Consider the following 20,037-nt stretch of genomic DNA (forward strand, 5'->3'; position numbering starts at 1 on the left):
TAGAGGATAAAAGTTTATTTTCCTGTGTGTCAGAGCTTGGTGAAAGTGATCCTAGGAGGGGTCTCGGGCTGCAGGATCAGAGTAACGTTGGTTTTGATGTCTTCTGAGGACGGCACACTGAGATGGAAGTTCAGCAGGATCTGAGTACAGAGAGTAGGATGAGGGGAGGCACAGAGAAGAGGAAGAAAGGGAGAGGAATGACAAAATTGAGAGGGATTACATTTAGTGCTTTAAAATGTTACCATTAGAGGCTGCTTTATCTTCTCAATTTCTATAAATGCAAAAGGACACTTAAGTCTTGCTACACACAGTATTTTTAGAACAGCAAACAGTTTTTTTTTTTTTTTTGCAAACCTTCAGCAGTGCAGAAGGAGGAGCTACACCATGTTTGGTCTCCAGTCCAATCATTTTTAAATTACACCTTTATCAGCAAGCCTTTGTATTAGTGAACCTTGAGTTTGGCCATCTAATGAACTGATGACTGAACAAACCCAAAAGACAAACTAAAACCAAACATACTGTCTGTCTTTTATTCTTTTAGGTTATTGTATTTGTTTTCATTCCTGGATAATAGTACAACAAAATTGAAAAATTAGAGGCAAGTTTTTTTTTATCCAAAATACATTAATCCTCCTAGGGTAATGATAATGTATTCATGCTCAAATTAATAGATTAACTCCTAATATTGTTTGGTTAAAGGTTACAGAGAAACGAAATGTATTTTGTGGAAATCAGTCAGCTTCTGGCTTAGTATTTGACTGAGCTTCTTGACAGAATCAATAGTTTAGTGAAACCTAATGCATTCCTGCAACAGACATGTTTTTTTATGTTATCCAACAACAGGATAAGGCCGGGGTCGTTTCAGAAGCCCAATAGTATCCTGTTTTATCCATTTTCTTGTTGGAAAACATTTTTTTTTTCTATTCAACTATTAATCAGCTGATTGGTGATAGTGTTTAAAGAGGCAGTGGGCTTTTTTTTTTTTCTTAAACCTGACAATTTATTGCAGCGTTGCTGTTGTTGAAATGCTCTTTTTGACTGAAAAAAAAAACAGATTTATTACCATGCGGCCCTGTCCACATGGAGATGGTATTAGGTGTATCCACAGACGTATTTTGCTGTTTAGGTTGTGTGTCCACATGGATCTGCTGTTTTTGGAGACCATAAACGATCATTTTTGAGACCAGTCACAGAGTGGGGAAAAAACAGTATGGTGGCTTTGTGTTACTAGCCTGTATTGTGTTGAACAATGTATTGTCGCCCCATCTCCCTTTGTTAGCTGCATGCACATCACTCTCCCTAATAATACCAAACATTGCTCTGTTTGTTTTTGCATTTATACTAATGCTGCGTTCACCCCAACCATGGTTTGAGCAGCAAAGATGCGTCTGCGGCTTCATCTTTGACGCTTGTCCATATTAAAGTCATCTCAAGAGCATTTTTAATCACTGGGATTTTTATAATCACTGGGAATGTCCAGCAAAAGCTCTGTCAGCACAGCCTGCCTGGTGGGGATTTTCCACTACTGTTCTTGGTTGCTATAAGTAGGTGTTACTGTAGCGTTTTCAAGTATGTGGTACAAACTGCATCCACCAGAACAATAAAAGCAAACACATTTTCGATGTTTCAACATTTCAGGTTAACTCTGGTATTAACTGTTTCAGTGGAGTGACCCTTTGTCACAGATTCTGTTCATAACCTTTATGGACAGAATTTCTAGGCGCAGCCAAGGTGTTGAGGGGATCTGTTTTGGTGGCCTTAGGATTGCGTCTCTGTTATTCGCAGATGATGTAGTTCTATTGGCTTCATCAGGGCGTGATCTACAGCTCTCAATCTCAATCAATTAACAGCCGAGTATGAAGCGGCCGGATGAGCATCAGTGCCTCCAAATCCAGGGCCATGGTGATGAGCTGCAAAAGGGTAGAGTACCTTTTCCGAGTTGTGGAGGATGTAATGCCTCTAGTGGAGGAGTTTGAGTATCTTGGGGTCTTGTTAATGAATGAGGGGATGATGGAGCGGGAGATTGATAGGCAGATTGGTGCGGCGTCTGCTGTGAAGCGTGCGCTGTACCGCTCTATTGTGGTGAAGAGAGAGCTGAGCCAAAAAGCAAAGATCTCGGTGTACCGATCTGCATTCCTACCGTCATCTACGGTAATGAGCTATTTCATGCCCCCCGCCCTTATGGTGGCACCTATCTCATATATGTGTATACATAATAACGCAGTAGCTTATTAAGTAGCTCCATAGTTAATACTTCAATTTTAAGAATGTGGGTAATGGGTTGGTGTTAGTGGGGGTACTGGCACTACTGGGGAAGCACTCTTGACTGCATCCAGAATCCGAAAGAATTAGTATAGTACATACCTACTGTCTTAAAAGGCAGCTCTGTGTCAAGAAACCAACCAGTTGAATTTGCCAAGAAGAGAGGTCAAAAATCCAGCCAGAATTATTCCAGATAGTTTTGGGTTTACGAACATCATATCCTTGCTTTCTAATCCTCCCTTATCATTGATCTCCTGTCTTCCTCTCTTCCTGTGTGCAGTGACTCACGTGCATTAGCAAGAGCTGCATCTCGTTTTCAGCAATCCTCCTCCCAACACACTGCCTCGCGCCAAATCCGAAGGCCAGAGAGCGAAACCCTTGACCCTCTCCTCTCCGGCCATCGTCCTTGCTGCTGCCGCACCAGCGCCCAGGGTCAAAGCGCAGGGGATCCTCGAACACTTGTGAGCTTCTTCCCATCGGATATAGACAGGCCTGGACCATTGTCTGCAAAGAAGGCAACAACACATAAGAAAAATATTTTTTTGAACATATGGAAAAAGTACGAGAGTAAACAACAGTTACCCCTGCAGGTATGTGGTAATTCTGGAGAATAATATCTCTGACTGGATACCGCTGCACTGTGATCCCCACCGGATACAACCTGAAACACACCAATAAACACATATTCATATTTTATAGCCATTTAAACAATTTTCCTTTCAATTGATTTGCAAGACAACCTTAAGTTTAACTTTTAAAAAACACACAAAAAAGCGGTTACCAATCTCAGATTGGTGAGTTGAGTGTGTTTGGAGTTAGAAATCTGGACTTTTATAAAACCAGAAGTATTAATAAAGCAGTTCTAAAGAACTTTCAATTGTGGTCGATCTTGGCTCCTCCTAGTGGACAAAAGCTGTAGGGTTTTGCCTGAAGGCAGACAGCATTTCCCATAAGGAGCAGCACACTAGGTGGCAAATTCCTGATCTCCTGGTCCCCTGCAGTTGGATTGAACTACATTTCTGTCTCCAGTGGATGTGTGAAAGATGAATAGAGGTGAAGTAATGAATGTAATTGTGCGAAATAAAGTCATATGACATTCCAAAACAGTTAAAAAACAATCCACTGGACTCTGTTTCCAAGTTTGAAGACGTTTTGCTTCCTATCCAGGAAGCTTTTTCAATTAAAAATGTCAGTAATAGCATTGAGTTTGTGGCTCTATAGAGTGGACCTAATACAGAAGCTTTTGTTTTTGTCCACTCTATAAAGCCTCGAACTTAACGCGATTTCTGAACTTTTAATTTAGTTTTGAGTTTTGTTTTCTCTTGTGCAGCAGTTTACAAAACTGTTGGAACATTGGCAGTATAGTACAGAGAGTGACATGTGATAGAAATCACATGTCACAAACGCATTTGGCTATTGTAACTATAGCTTTGCAACAATGGAAGTAATTATCTCACACGCGGTTTTGGCATCAGCAGAGGGTGGAATGTAAATGGTTTTCAAAAGAGAACTCCCTGGGCAAATAATATGAATGAAAACAAACTGCCAACCGTTCAATATCAGGAGGCAGAGGTAAATCTTTACAGTAACTGGATGACACCATCTGTTCTTTACAAGCCATTCCAAGCCAGCTCCTTTGAGTTTTCCAGCATTTTATTAATTGCTGTCTGTTTGCCTGGTCAGAAAGCTTGGCAGAGTGACAGAGGAGTCTGGGATGTGATTCTGCAGCCACGCTTCAATAAAACACACAATACTGCATTGCTGATATTCTGTCTGAGTCCTTGCAAGAACTTGGAGCTCTTTTAACTTGTTACTGAAATATCTCACTTTGTCCATAATGAGTGATGGAAGAAACTGCTTAAGTTTCCTGCTATTCTTTCTTCTCTTTGCTCATGCTCAACATCCTCTGCGCCTCATTTTTAAAGCAGTGTGGAAATAGCTTTTGGAAGTAGCTGAAGTATAATTTTAAAAAGCTTGCATTGATTGCTATGGTTACACATCGTAGCAAATGTCCACAAAGGATAAAGAGAACCTCACAAAAAAATCTTTCTAGTTGCAAAGCATCTAAGACCAGAGGTAAACAGAAAAAAGAAACTATTCAACAAACGGCAGCCATCTATAATAATTACAAGGTAATGTTGAAAAAAAAAATACTTAAATGCAAGGAAATGATAAATTACAGATGTTACATCAAACTAATGGAAATAAACTGAATGAATTCATAAATTAGAAATGAATTGTTGGGTTATATATTTTGTGACTACTGTGATTATTATGATCCCCTACATTATTTTCTGTCAGGGAAATTTCTCTCATAGATTTCAATAGAAGCAATTTGCATTTTTTAATTTCCACTATAAATCATTTATTTAATAGAGATCCAAAGTGGTTATTTGCTATGGCAGGGAGTTAATCTTTGTACTTAAAGTCTGAACACATTAGCAGCTGTCTGGAAATTGTTTACTCATTTGTAAAGTTACACTTGCATATATATTCATTACAGAATCTCAAATCATATACTTAGTGATTGAATTTATTTTCTCTCCAATGAATAGAAAAACATGTACCATTAATTTTAGCTGTACCTTAGGCTGATTTACAGAGCCAGAATTCCTCAGCTTTAAAATAATATTGTGTGTTTATTTGCCTCAAAGTGAAACAACTGACTGATTAATTTTTTCCCATACTTTGCCTATTTTTGGATTGAATTGCTGAGTGATGAAGACAGTCCCACAGCGTTGTGAAAAACACAATATAACAGAAATAAGTGACTTTGTGTAGCCAAGTACCTGAGAACCTCTTTGATTGTGGCTTTCAGCAGTGGTGCCCCCTGCAGGGCTTTCTGAGGATCTCCGCCTGCCTGTGAGCATGATGTCCTCACTTGCTGCCTCACCCTCTCCTGCACCTCAGGGTTGCGTCCCAGCTCAAATAGAGCAAATTGCAGAGGAACGGCGGTCTGCACAGAGTATCAGATAAGATGTGACACAGACTCAGTCCATGAACAATAAAGAGGTGGATTAGCAAACACACCGTGTCAACCCCTCCAGCCATCAACTCGGTGATGTTGGCTTTGATTAGGTCCAAAGATAGCTGCCCTTTCTCTATAAGCTGCCCCAGAACCCCAGTATACTGGCCCCCAGCTGTCCCAGCCACAGAGTGATGACCCTTAGAGGATGAGAGACGCTGGTAAGCCTTCTGGATCCTGGCCTCAGCTTGAAGAAGCAGAAGAACTCAGTTAGGGGGAAACTGCATCTGAGCAAATTTCTTGGGTGAACAAAACGATGCTGTATTTCTTCTTACCATGACTGAAGATGTGGTCCCAAGCAGTGGCGTGCTGGGTCCACAGGGAAGCACCAATGCGGAGCAGCAGACGAGGGGGGAGATACAGGAGAGGAGGTGTAGTTGTCAGCATTCGCTCCACTGCCCAGATGAACTTTTGAGATTCCAGGGATGGAGAGGAGGAGAAGAGGCCGATACGCTCCCCATAGATCACATGGCAGCTGGCTGCAGAGAGGAAGAAAGGATACAAGTGGGAGACTAAGATGGGTGAGGGGTTGGTGCTCCTTATGGCGAAAAACCAAAATAAAAACACAAAAAGTTTACTGGATCTCAAATGTTCAGCTTCTATAGCTTATTTGTAAAATCTACTGAAGGTTATTTTTAGCTTGTTCAATTATTTTCTGTGATTTACAAAAGTATTAAATTTTGTTGGAATAATCATTGTGCACATTTCACAAGAGGCAGGAAACTATTAATGGTTTTCATTAATTTACTCATCTTACAAACGTATTCAACCCCCTTTATTCTGCTACCCTTGGACTGTATCTGGGCCGATCACCTAATCTCACTTAATTAGTCAGTTGAATCCATCTGTATCCAGCCTAATCTCAGAAGAGATCAGGTGGTTTTATTACGGATCACAAAGTCTTACGGAGAAAATTAGAGAACAAACAGCACCATAAAGAGTAGGGAACACTCCAGAAAGGTCAAGGAGAAAGCTACAGAACAATTTAAAGCAGGATAGGACATAAAGCAATATTCAAAGCCGTTAAACCTATTAAAACATGAACATCGACCAAAACTGACAGGCTAAAAAGCAAGAATATTAGCAATCAAGAAAATTTGCCAAGATTGTCAATCAACCTGACACACACTTTTTAAATGAAATTTATTTTTGTTTACATTCGTGTATACAAAATGACAAAAATAAATCTGTCTAAGTCTAAAGTAAGACACACTATCGTTATGGTGATCCACAGTTAAGTCATCATCCTGCAGGATAGAGATGTACAGAATGAAATGCTGCCCAGGAATAAAGCTAATATAAATATAAAGCCAGAGCTATAAAAAAAAAAGGTCAAATCAAAGTTTACTGATGTGATATGGTGGCCTAGTCAAAGTCCAAAGCTAAATACAATCGATATTTTTTGGCAAGAATTGCAAACCACAGATCCTCTCCTTCCAATCTCACCAATGGTGGATCCTATAAGTTTGACACAAGGGAGGGGGGGCAAAGAAGGCACAAAATGTTTAGGCATGGTGGCGAAGCTGGACTCCTTCATTTCTATAAGAAAATATATAAGAGATCTCTTATATGATGAATTGGGAAAAAAAAGGTGTACTTTACTCTTCTGAGAAGCAAAGACAACTTTCAGGTATGTGAGAAGAAATATTCCACAAAACAAAGAAGTAGAAGTCAAAAAGGAACTTAAATTCCCACTAACAGCTACTTTAGCCATCACTTTTAGGAGAGCTTAAGGTGACTCTTGTAAAGACTTCCAAGGAAACGAAAAGTCTCAAAAAGATTTTAAAACCTAAACTGGAATTTATGCTGATAATAAATATGCACCAGATGGTCCAGATGGATAGGCTGGATTCTCTGACTCTGAAGCTTCCTCTTATCACTCATCATTCTCCTCTACATTGTCTTCTTTCTCCCTCTGACTCTTATCTTCACCACTAATAAGATTTACTCATTTCTTCAGCTGTTGCAAGTCTCTTCCTCGTCTCTCTTCTTTTCTCATATATCCGTCGTTTATCCTTCTTATCCCTTTTCTTTTTACAGAAATTTCTTCACTAATTTTCATTGTGATCTACAAGATTTAGAAAAATCAGCCCAGTTAAGTAAGAAGTCTACTGCAATATGAAAAAATAAATGATTTACTACCTTAACTTAGGTCACAAGAACAGCTTACTAAATGATTACGATTAGTAATCATTTAGTAAGTATTTCACTGTTGTTTAAAGTAGGGGGCAGTTTTCCCCCTTTCCCCCCTGTAGAGCTGCCCCTGAATATGACACTGGGAAATATAAATGGGGGGAAATTCCAGTGTCTCATTTTGCAAAACTGAAAGAGACACATGCAGAAGACGTTCCATTATAAATACACAATAGCTGGTTTTAGAAAGTACTGATTCAGCTGGGAGGACTAAACACAGCTGCATGTCACATTTATTTATAAAGTGATGAAAATGTAATCCTCCTCCACCTCCAAAAAAAAAAAATGTAACCCTCTGTGTAGGTTTATCACCAGAATCCCCAACAGATACACTGAAGTTTGAGTTTATGATGTGACACAATGTGATAACATTTAGCACCACAGTAGATGATTATTTCTCCCTGGATATCATCCTCACATTTCTCTTTGCTTTCATCAGTGAATCCATCCCTGCAAAGAGAAGCAGATGCATTGTCATGGAGAAGCTCCAGCCCCCTCCTCACACATCCATTCACTGTCAGACGTGCTTTCAATACTTTATCCTCTCATAAACCTCCTGGGCTTAGTTTCAACTGAGTCAATTCTCCTCTGGCTTTGCACCTTCCGTGCGCCGCAGCCCGTTCAGATCAGAGCCATGAAGTCATCAGCTTCACACTCACGCATGCAGAGAAACACATGGTACGCTGAGTCACACAAGGGGGACTGACAGTTAGGAATGTGGTGGCAGAAGGATGAAAGGCTGCAGAACATCACCTCTGATGTTTACTTGATATGTTTTCCTTGACCTCCGATATCATCATCACGTGAAAGAGGTCAGGTTGTCGTTTGGCTCAAAACAAGGTCAAAATATATTCACTTTGAAATATGTTGCTAAAATGAGTTCTAATTTGTTCAGTGAAATTCTATCAAATTTCACCGAAGAGTGATATTTCTGTAAGTTGTGTAAGTAATGTCAGAAGATGCTGGAGCCTCCAGCCTTTCTGACTAGAATTAATGGTTTTTGGGCAGATTGTATGAAAGCTGCATTAATATACACCACCCCTGTGATGTTTTACTTTTATGGCCTTTATGAGTATTTCAGCTAATAAAGCAAAGCGTGATGAAGATGCTCCCTGACCTTCCAGTGCGAAGCGGAAAAGGTCAGGGCTTGGATCGATCGTGAGGCTCCGCCTGCCCTCCTCTCCTCTCCCTTCCCTCTCCACCCTTGCCTGCAGCATTCCACTGAAGTCCTTTGCTACCTCCTCGAGGAGGGGGAGAAAGCGCTTCACAGCTGCACTCAGCATCACCTCCTTGTTGAGCTGAAGGCGGTCAGATCTCCATTCCTCCCCATTTCTGTGCAGAGATGAGCCACAGGGAAGCATTAGACCAAACCAGTAGATTTTAATTAAGCAAAATTAGAATTATTTTGAGCAAAACCATTTTTGTTACTCCTCTCTAACCATCGTTACAACTTTTTTTCAGTCAATATTATATTAATAGTGAATACAGGCATGCAGAATCACTACCCCCCTCTAACACATTTTTATATTTTATATTTTTGGCTGTATTCTTTCTGTCATATTAACACCACAAAATGTTATGTGTTTTATCTATTTTTTATGTTACAGTACAACACAAAACTGTGAATCTGAGAAGACATGGGTTTTGTTGTATATGATTTTTATTTTTTATTTTTTCACAAAAATAATCAGATGCTCCCACTACTGACTAGATGGTATGTTTGGTGTACAATAATATTAGCTTGTTTCTTATCTGACTCGATCACCTTATTTCCTGTTAACAGTGACTTGTACAGGGCTTGTGGTAAACTGCAGATAGGACATGTTATGGTTACCTTTTAACAGCGATTTTCTTTTAACCATTCTTCTATAAGGTCACCTGTGGATCGCTGTAGGTCTTCCAAAGTTACAATGAGCATATTCTGTAGAAGTAGATCTGTATTTTGGGTGCAAACGTCTCTACATTGCATTGTGAATTGCACAGCAAAAAAATCTGAATTTGTGCAGCTAAATATTTACCTTTAGCAAAAGATTATAAATATAAAGGTGACACTTTCTTTTACAATATATCAGTAACCTTATAATAACATGGTAATAACATTGCAAGTCACATTACATTACCTTGTAACAAGAAAGACTTTATTTAGTAATTACCCCAAACTTAAGTTATATAATTTAAAAGTACTTACCTGCATGTAATTATTATAATTGTATGCTGCTATGTAACAATGGAGATTTTTGGTGGGTAATTACCATTAGGTTATCACTTAACACTTTCTATTATTGGCCACCACCTGCCAACGGCTTAGAAAGTAAATTGTAACTTATGATCAGGTAAATAAAGCATTATTAAACTGAACTCGAGTTACAAATAAATACGAGTTTAGTTCAGACAATTAGCTTGCCGTCTTCTAGGTTTGGTTTTCTGTTATATGCCAAGTAATAAAGTGCATTTTACTAGATAACAACACATTAATTTATTGCTGTTGGCGAAATGACTGAGTTACCTCAAATCTTAAATCTTAGAAGTCTGACTTTACTTTGTCTGCCTAAAATTTGAATCACAGCACTTACCAAAATTCCACATAGTTTTTCTTGTTAACTAGTAATATAATGTAACTTGCTATGTTATTACCATGTTATTACATGGTTATTGATTTACTGTAAAAGAAAGCGTTACCTTAAACTCTTCATCTGCAACATCTTTTTTTTTTAAAGAGACATGTAAGAGTTGAATGTGTTCAGCAGCAGATTGGAGAATTTGTGTTCACTGACCTGTTGCTGGAGAGCAGTGTTTTTCAAACCTGGTCCTCAAGGCACCCTGCTCTGCATGTTTTGGATGTTTCTGAGGTTCAGCAAACCAGATTGAGATGATTGCAGTTCAGCAAAGCCTGATAATCTGCTAGCAATTGATAACAGGTGTGTGAAAGCTGGGAAACATCTAAACATGCAGGGCAGGGTGCCTTGAGGACCAGGATTGAAAAACACTGCTGTAGAGAAAAAAATGAAAGTTAAAAGACATGCAAACTAAATATGAATTATTTGTTTGGGTGAAAGTTGCAGGTGAAGTTTTATACTCAGCCCTAATCTAATTTTGATTGTATGAGAGTTTTTGGAAGCTTATTTTTAAATAATATTTAATATTTATCTCCATTCATTTTCTGGCCTGTCAGTTTAAGTGGATCAGCAGTTGCTGGTGTGTTTGTGATCTTTGGTATTTATTTTCACAACATGTCCCTGCATTAAACTTTTCCACAAATTTATCCCTGACCTGTCTACTTCCTTCCTTGGCTTACATGGTGTTTGTTTGCATATGTTCAGTTATAAAGCTAAATCACACACAGGTCTGCTCTATTAGACTTTAAAATGTAATTTAACTTTGAATTTAAATACTATAATTTCCCATTACAATCATAAATGGCTTTATGCTGATCTATCCCATATAATCCAAATATAGCGCTTTGGAGCTTTTAGTAATAATGTATGAAAATGCAAAACATTTAAAAGGACATAAATACTTTTGCAAGGTAAAATGTTTAATATGAACCTTAATGCTAACTGAAACAAATAAAAGTAAATGAAAAGGATCACTTCAGTCATTCACCAAAGCATTAAGTACCATTATAGAAGCAGTTCATATTATTTAGAACAGAGCACAGCTTTTCAATGTCAGCAATGTCTTTACAAATAAATTGGTACAGAAGTTTGTTATAAAGTACCTAAACTACAAGATCTGTTTAAAATAAGACCCCTGTATCCAAAACCAATATTAGTGAATAAGATATACCGGACCTTTTAATAGGTTTTACTAAGATCTGAGAAAATTGTAAGTAAGAAAAAATATATATATTCAGCTAAAATAATTATGTGCATATTTCATTCAAATTTGTAAGGAGGTACTTATTCACTGTAAAAACTTTAATAAGCTGTTACCAAACAAACCATATTGAATTATTTCTAATTTAATTTTAATCAATACATAAAGATATACAATTTTATCTTTTTACACTGGGCATTTTTTATTCAGTCCAGTAGTTTTTAAATGTTTTTAAAATGAAAACAATTTCATGGACTGAGTAATAATCAGTTGAAGGTTTTCTGTTTAATGTGACCTGATCATCTTTAATGTTTGACCAAATTAAAGATCACTGGAGTTAAAACTTTAAGATCATCAAGATAATTCCCCAGTCAGTGTGAAAAATCACAGCAACTGAACTCAAATATTAACTGCAAAGCTTTACTAAAACATATTTATAGTAATAATTTTATGTTTGATTTTGTACTATTTTATTTAATCTTTTTGCATTTCATCTCTTGGTAATAAGAAGGACAAGAAAGTAAAATATACTATGCTTCTTTCCATCTATTTTGGCCCCCCTCCTCAAATGGAAACTACTTATAAATTACTATAATATTACTAAATTGCAATAATGATCTAAGAAATCTCTACAGACTGCAAAGAAGTGCTTATTTCCACAACAGAGGTGATTAAAGCAGAGACAGGGCACTGACTTGAGGAAAACTCCCTTGCTGTGGTTGCGTATCTCTCGGTGTGTGGCCCACGGCTGCAGGGTCATACGTCGAGGGTGCAGCCCCTCCGACTGAAACAGCTCACTAATGTCAGATGGCAGCAAGATGTTCACGCTGCTAATAGTGCCCACCTTCTCCCTTTAAACATAGGCAGAAAAGCTGGTGTAAAAACAACTAAAGCACAAACAGGAAACAATGCATGTTACCTGTAAGCCTTTCTGTACCTGTAGATGGGGCCGAGGGCGTTGAAGGTCCTCTCCATGTGCTTGTGGAGCTGCTGGAAACGATTTTCTCTCCAGAACCTCAGCAGGTTGATCCAACCATTCCTCCCCGTGTGAGGGATCTCCTCAAAGCGTTTCACCCCGCCATCCACACCCCCTTTTCTGACTGCTTTTAGAGCTCCTTTACCTCCGTCTAGGTTTGCATGTACCACAGTCCCTGCTGCAGTCACACAAAAACGCTTTTGAGGTAAAGCACCTAAAATCCTGGACCCAGATGTTCCCTGCACTCTCCTCATGGTCCAACCAGGATGTGTCGATCACTCTCATCCAGAGTGGTCAGGACTGGTTATTTTTCTGCACTATTTTCAACCTCATAGAGCCTTGGATGTGTTTTTATTGGTCTGTAAACCGATAGTAGGCAGTGATTTATTAATCCTGCCGTCAGAGTTCAAGAGAAAGACAACAGAGCCAGAATATCTTCACAAAACAGAAACAGCAGCTGGACAAAATCTTCAATAAATGTTTCCACCAGCACAAAATCTTTTCAGGTTATTTTATTTCTTTTCCATTTGGTATAAAAAAAATTAATCTTCCTCATCACTTACTATAAGCTTAACAGAAAAAACAAGATAAGAGCCTGAAATATAGCTCATAACAGGAAAACAGATACAGTGTTCTGATACAGTGTTTAGTCCAATGTTTGAATGGTGAAATGATGTCTACCATCAAAGAGGCTACTAATGCTCCAACATTCTTAACTGTGTCTGGTTTTAAAGTATTTCACTAGAGTGGATTAAAATTCCTCCACGGTGATAGAAAAGACTCACTAATAAAGAGGCTTGATGGCAGCTGCTGCCTCCCAGGGTGACACATCAAGTTAATTTTGTTTTTTAAACAGGGACAGGTTGATTCTGTATTTTTAAGAAACTGCATCAATACTCAAGGTATTTTTGTCTAAATTGGACAACAACAAAAAAGCAAAAACAGATCTGTTATGAGGGGACGCTACATTTTACAGCACAGTTAAGGAAAACATTTAAATAAAACATTGTGATGTTTAAATGTAAAACATAAGAGTTTAACATTTTATCACCATTTATCCCTGAGGTTCCTTACTTGTGTATAGATCACCCAGTTGGATCTATAGTATTTACTGAATGCCCAGTCAGCAAGCATTCTTAGTAACACTGCAACCTGCATTTGCTATGAAGTAATTAGCCTAATAAAACAATGAAAATGTTGCTAATGAATAAACAAAAGCTAAAAACAACTGTCCACTGGTTTACATTCATTTGTAAGCTTGCAATTACATTTAAGCACAACTAACCTCTGCAGGAAGCTCTGCAGGAAGCATCAGCTAATAAATTGTCCCAAGATCAAGGGGTGCTGACTTCACAAAGCATTTGATGATATTTTGCTACATAGGTGGAAGTGCAAACAATAATTTGATTATTTTAACATATTTTAGCTCTAATCAAGACATTTTAACATGTCTGCATCATTGGTTTGGGACACAAACATTTGCTGTTTTACATAAAAAGGGTAATATAGAACAAAGATCTATGCATTAAATGCAGTCTGTACTTTATTAACATGTGTTTTTGTTTTATATAGTTTGCTAAAGTAACAGATTCATTATTCCAAATCCCTCATATAGCTACTATAAGAGCTTTCAAGGCCACAAACTAAAAGAAACATTAAATGTGAGTGAATAAGTTCTGTGCTCCACTGTGTGTTTTTCAATGCTTTGTAGCCAAAGGTTCCTGGTAGTTTATTTTGTTATTTAGATCTTTTGCCCAAATGGTAAGAAAAATCTCATCAAACATTTTCCAATTTTCTAATCATTTTTAGCTCTTTCATTAAAGTCACTATGCTAGGTTTCATTAAGAACATGTCTTTTACAAGCTTGGAAATAATTTGTAATTTGTAATACATTTTACAGTCATTACATTGCAGTACTGATAAATAAGATAAAACACCATCTGGCAGCACATCTTTCTGTCATTTTAAAACACAACTGACTACATGACCCGACAAGAGTCTCCATGAGTTGGTGTGGGCGTCCTGCTGGGTTTCCCTCCTATAAACACAGCCCTGCTGATGCTGAGGCCTTGGAGGGCGCTCAGCAGGTTGAAGCTGTCGTCCTTGGTTTTGGTTTCAGGATGAATCATTTTGGACAGCTCAGGGGGGAGCGATACTTTGCTGCCAGCAGACCTCAGGTGGTTCGTGTCCTCAGGGCTCTGAATCGTGTTGGCAAAACAAAACAGGGAAAGAGGTGAAGGCCACAAAAGATGACCGGAACAAGAGCTGAACTCCCACAGTAATTTAGTAGCATTAAATACATACATTATATGCAAATACATGAAAAGATAAAAGAAAAAAAAGAGACAATAATTGTCTTCAGTTAAGTTTGAGTATTGGTCAAGTGGTTAGAGCAGTGTGCTTTTGCTATGAGCAGGTTGCAAGTACGATCCCCACAGCCTCTACTCTGGGTCCATTAGCAAGACCCTTAACCCCACACTGCTCCCCTGGCGTCGCACAATGGCAGCCCACTGCTCCCCAAGGGGATGGTTTAAATGCAGAGGTAAATTTCTACAGTGTGAGATCAATAAGGTTTAATTATTACTCATAGTTTGTTAGTTGAAAACCTCATTGATTGTTAATTGAACAGCAGCTGCGGATAAACATAAATTAGCTTGATTAAGAAGAGACCCTGTGAGAAAAATTATACGAAATGTTTAGTTAATAGTGAGATAGTTAAGATTGCGCTGAGAGATCACGGATCGATCGTTCCTCAGTTTATCATCTACTGTAAGTTTTCAGCTATTTGATATATAACTTAATTTAGCCAAATGACCGTGTTTTATTTCTCAGAGCATTTGATCCTTAATATGTTTCTTAGATTCAACCAAAGAGACGGGGATACAATTTGTCTTTAGCTGCTGTTACTAAGTTAATAGAGATCCAGTGTTATATTATTTTAAATAAACGTCTCTGCACAACAGGGATTTGAATGACAGTAAAAAATGTTGATTAATATTTCACATCGGTTTTACTCTACAAAAAAGTGTACCTCAAAGAAAAGATTACGCATGTGACCAAACTAATAAGAATTACAAGTTATTTTTTTCCTAACATACCTCAGAAAGCCGATATTTTCTCCTAAAGTGAGCTCTCATTGCTGCTCTCTGAGCGTTCTTCTCAGTGTTCTTTGCCTCCCGCAGCTTCCTGTATAAAAAGAAAAGAAACACGACAATACTAAGTTCAGTTAAACTGGATAAGGAAGGCTTCCACATAAGATACAGTTCACATTAACACTCCCACATTCAACCTTTTTTTTTCACTGAGATGTTTGAGATGTTTATGGAGAACACAAAACTTAGGGATTGTACATGCTGCAGTACATATTTGCTTTGAGGGATGTTTAGAGAATTAAGGGTTAAATAGAAATTGATTTTAATTTTGTTCCTTACAACCACAAACCTAAATGTATGGCGTCAGCATTCTGCCAAAAGTCCACACACACAAGAAATACTCCCAGAGCAGCTTAACTTCATATAGACTCTCATTAACTGTTTCTAACCTGCATGTTAAAGATATAACATCTTCTGGATGAATACTGGATTCTGACTATGTGCAGCGTGTCCGTTATTAAAAAGAGGTTTAAGACATCTACACTGGTTAACTGGGCAACAATTAGGACTTGGGATGCGTGATTTCATGAAAAGTAACCAATCACAGCCGAGTTGCTTTGTGCGGTGGCTAGGTGGCTTGTAGGAGTATTTATTGTTTATGTGAACTTTCTGCAGAATAATGAGGCCATAGTAAGTGTTTTGAAAGGATTTCATATGATAAACCCGGGCAAAATAGTGCATAATGTGAAAGATATTAAATGTTAATTTCAAGATGTGCAAATATAACTAAAAAACTTAAAGGTATTGTGGAGGATTTTTGCATATTGTTAAAAAGACTTGCCCTATGTACCTGCTCCCGAGGTGGAACGTCTATTAAACAAGTGGGACAGCATACACAAGCCCCATTTCTCCTCGTGCACGCTCTATTTAAAAGTTGCTGTTATCATAGCTCATACAAGCTTACTGTGCGCTTTAAGGAAGATATGTGCTATCAGCTCTCTTAAGCTACAACCTTGTATAATATGGTCTTTGCAACAGTAATGCTATTGCTTCAACACCAATTCTAAAGACTTAAATATTTACCATTGCACCTTGCAAGGTTAGAGTCAGTCAGTTTTGAAGGAGAGCATCATAAAAAGCAGCGTAAAGATCTTGTTAAAGTTAGATTTCAACCGGAAATCTTATCTAATTAACTTTATAGTAGTTCTAGACTTATTTTTAGAGTCGTATTCCGCTGGAACGTGACCCTCTCACTTGTAAATTAATCATATGCAGCTTCAAACAGGTTACCTTCCAAGTTTTCTCCGTTTTCTTTCCCGTGATCTGTAAACTAATTGATCTGTCCCTGCTGAAGATAAAGCCTCCCTCTTGCAGGAATTTTGACTATTGCTGTTCTCCCCTTCACCTCTCAGGTGGAGGTCTCTTCATCAAGATGATGTTGTTTTATTACCTGCACCTCTAGTGTCGCTGGAGTCTTTTAACAGTTTAGGTGGATGTCTACATCTTAAAAGGTTTGCAGTTGTTTTACAGCTGTTTCCATTCCAGACGAGGTAGCAGGCTCAATTTGTGGCAGCTGCTAGTGGCTCTTCCAGTGGCAGCTGGAGCTCATAGTGACACTTCCTGTGGAGCTTTCACTGGCATGCAACTGCCAAAAAGGTGCCACGGCTGTTGCTGCACTGCTGTTGCTGTTTTCTGTAAGGTATTTAAGGTTTTGGATATTATCATATAACCTAATTCTGCTTTAGTCCTCTCTACAATTGTATTCTGGACCTGTCTGATCTATTTCTTGGTCTTCATTTTCCCTAATGTTCTAAAACATACCTTTGAGACATTTTCAGAACAGTCGGATTTACAGTAAGATCAAGTTGGGATAAGCCAAATTCTTTTTATGCATTAGGTCATATTTGGAGGCTACCCTGGGTTTGATTAGGGGTATCAGAATAGTTTGGTTTGAATGCAAATGCAATTTTCCAATATTATCCTGTATGCACCATAGCTCAGTTTTAAACTCCGTGGCAAAGGCTGTAAATATTAAATGTAATTCCTTAATTATTTGTTCATAATACAAATTGCAACAGCTGTCATGATGGTGTATTATGTGAAGTACTGCTATGGAAGAGATTAATCTAATACCATTTGGAATATTGCTGAAACTTAAGTACATTTGAAAAGTATAGCTCTGTGAATACTTTCAAAAAGGATTATAGGTAGCATTTTCTTTTCACTTGACAATTATTCACCATTTTATACATGTCTGTCCCACAAAATCCGAGCAAAATATTTCAAGATTGTGGGTGTCATAAGTTCAATGCAAAATGTGAATAATGTCAAAGGATTTAATACTTTAGCAAGCCAAGGACTGTCTGTTTCTGACTAACTGCCTCCACTTGCCTCTCTTTCTCCAGGTCAGCCTGGTATGAACGAAAGACTGAGGGGTCTTTAAGATCTGGAAAAGGTGGGGTTTTCCTCAGTACGCTGCAGCCTCGGTAGCTGCTGCCCCTCTTCACTCTTTGTCTTGCACACAACCTTTTCTTATCCCCCCCCGTCACGCAACTGGTTAGGCTCCTGATGGGCGACCTCAGCGACTTCTTCACTCTTGCCAAAGACTCCATGATGATAGGCAGTTTGTCTGGCAGAGAGGAATCTACCACTCCTATTTCCTCGAAAGCTGACGCGCGGATCTGTAATGGCTTTCTCCTTCACTCATGCTGTGTTACTCTGGCAGTCTCTCAGCAATAACTCAGGCTGAGACCTAGCAAGGACAAGGACAAGACGTTGGACAAGGCTCAGACGCTCAGGTTTAGGCCTTCCATGCTCTGCTTACATACACCAGGGAAGTGCTTATCATCAGTCAGATGTCTGGAAAGTAGCTAAAACATAAAGCTAAGGCACACACAAGGACAAAAAGTGACAAATGTTACACCGCCGTTTTGCATGATATTAATGTGGTTTTTTGCTTATGGGCACACCGTACAAAAGTAACTACAGATTTCTTACCTTTGCAGATAGTCACAGTTGAACAGTTGCTTCTTCCTCCTGATTCCCTTTGCAACACTACCTGAGGACAGCCCTCTTCTGAACACATAGATGTGGTAAGAGGGTTGCAGAGGAGATGTTGGATATGTGGGGTTGGGTCCTCGCTGGAGAAAATAAACTCTGTCCCTGCTTCCCCTCTTCCTTTGAGGAGACTCACTTCACACTTTGCTGCCCCCAGCTCCTCAGGGCAGATTAGAGGACTTAACTAGGGGAATCTCATTAGCAGTGGCAGGGAAGGCATCCAATGACTCACGTGTCTGAGAAGAAGATTTAGATGATGCAGCTGATGTCATGTTGGGTGACCCAGACAAGCATTTCTGGCCTGAGATTTCTATGTTCTTTTCCAGGATTCAGTCTGAATAAAACACTGTAAATGACAATATCTAGTTTATTAAAAGACTTAAAGTGAACAGAACTCAATATTTATCAACTTGTTTAGAAACATCTTACACCTACATCTTGTTAACTGTTAGATAAAAAAAATATATATTGTTGCATATCGATTTAGGTTGAGTCCATGCATCAATGTTAGGTATTTGAAAGTGGTAAAGACATGAGTAAGGTTACAGTTACAATTATCGGGATCTATTTGATATTGTAAAGCCATATAGATGGATTGTATAAAGATTGTTTATATATAAAGAGACCTATTGTTTTGGTATATTCACACCGAATAGGTGTCTGTGGTAAGAGCTGTAAATTTACATAGTATCCTTATGCACACTGCATGGGCAAGAGCAGTGAAGCAGCCAACGGTGAATTCCCTGTGGTGAGAGACCCCTAAGGCTCCGCCCTCTGCTTGACAGAACAGAGGTGTTGTCAAACAGCGGCCCCGCATGGTAAGAGCAGAGTAGCAACTGCTGAAGCTGAAAATGTTAAATTTTACTGTGAAATCGTGTCACTGCAACCAATCAGGGACTGTTTTAGTTTTGATGTATTTTAAAGAAATTGCAGCCGAGACACATCTTTTTTGAGTCAGAATGAACTCTTAACAGGCTTGTAGGTGGCTTTTAAAAATGCATTTTTAATTTAGTTTTACCTGCACAAATCTACACTTAAGTTGCACTGAAATAGTAGGCCGGTTTGGTTTATTTCGGAGCTTAAACACATCTTTACCATCTGTGAAACACAAGCAGCACAACTGATAATTTAAACTGCACAAATATGGACTGACGAGGCATTAACCATTCAGTCTATTTGCTGAGTTTATGCAGTTCAAGCTCTGCCTAGTTCAGGGGTTGGCAACCCGTGGCTCTTTAATGCCCCCCTTGGAGCTTTTTCAAAAATGTATGAAAATGGAAAAAGATGGATTTTTGTTTGTTTGTTTGTTTTAATTTTATACAGGAGGTCAAACAAACATTCATTATGTTCTTCAATGCTGTAAAAATTTGTATAATAAATAGATTTAAACAACAAATGTAAACATTTCTATCAAGGGAGATTCTCACCAGCCTGCAACATACATTTCGGCGTGGCGCCAGGCAGGTGGCTGTTGCAAGAGAATTACAACGGTGTGTACTACTCCCTTCAGAGGACAGCACAAACAGGCTACTGCGGGTACTATTTAATGAAGATGCCAGTTGGGGACCCGTGAGGCATCTGTTTCTCGAACTAAAAACTCTAATGTTCTCTAATGT

General features: G+C 38.5%; 2 protein-coding genes across 2 annotated transcripts; both read right to left on the reverse strand.

The window, feature by feature from the left end:
- On the reverse strand, positions 1-12,580 carry LOC119783082 (cytochrome P450 11B, mitochondrial). Its single transcript, XM_038284405.1, has 9 exons — positions 12,234-12,580; positions 11,992-12,147; positions 8,598-8,812; positions 5,563-5,766; positions 5,293-5,474; positions 5,052-5,218; positions 2,845-2,923; positions 2,551-2,766; positions 1-140 (listed from the first exon to the last, which is right to left on the reverse strand). Exons 1-9 carry the CDS (start codon positions 12,524-12,526, stop codon positions 30-32), a joined length of 1,623 nt encoding a protein of 540 aa, XP_038140333.1. The 5' UTR covers positions 12,527-12,580; the 3' UTR covers positions 1-29.
- A 189-nt stretch (positions 12,581-12,769) lies between these two features.
- On the reverse strand, positions 12,770-18,586 carry LOC119783084 (complexin-3-like). The gene is made up of 4 exons (XM_038284406.1): positions 18,362-18,586; positions 17,756-18,247; positions 15,371-15,458; positions 12,770-14,470 (listed from the first exon to the last, which is right to left on the reverse strand). Exons 2-4 carry the CDS (start codon positions 17,974-17,976, stop codon positions 14,252-14,254), a joined length of 528 nt encoding a protein of 175 aa, XP_038140334.1. The 5' UTR covers positions 17,977-18,247; positions 18,362-18,586; the 3' UTR covers positions 12,770-14,251.
- Positions 18,587-20,037: the final 1,451 nt, after the last annotated feature.

The sequence above is a fragment of the Cyprinodon tularosa genome, unplaced genomic scaffold (genome assembly GCF_016077235.1).
Source record: "Cyprinodon tularosa strain WSP-4 unplaced genomic scaffold, ASM1607723v1 ctg2, whole genome shotgun sequence".
Taxonomy (NCBI): domain Eukaryota; kingdom Metazoa; phylum Chordata; class Actinopteri; order Cyprinodontiformes; family Cyprinodontidae; genus Cyprinodon; species Cyprinodon tularosa.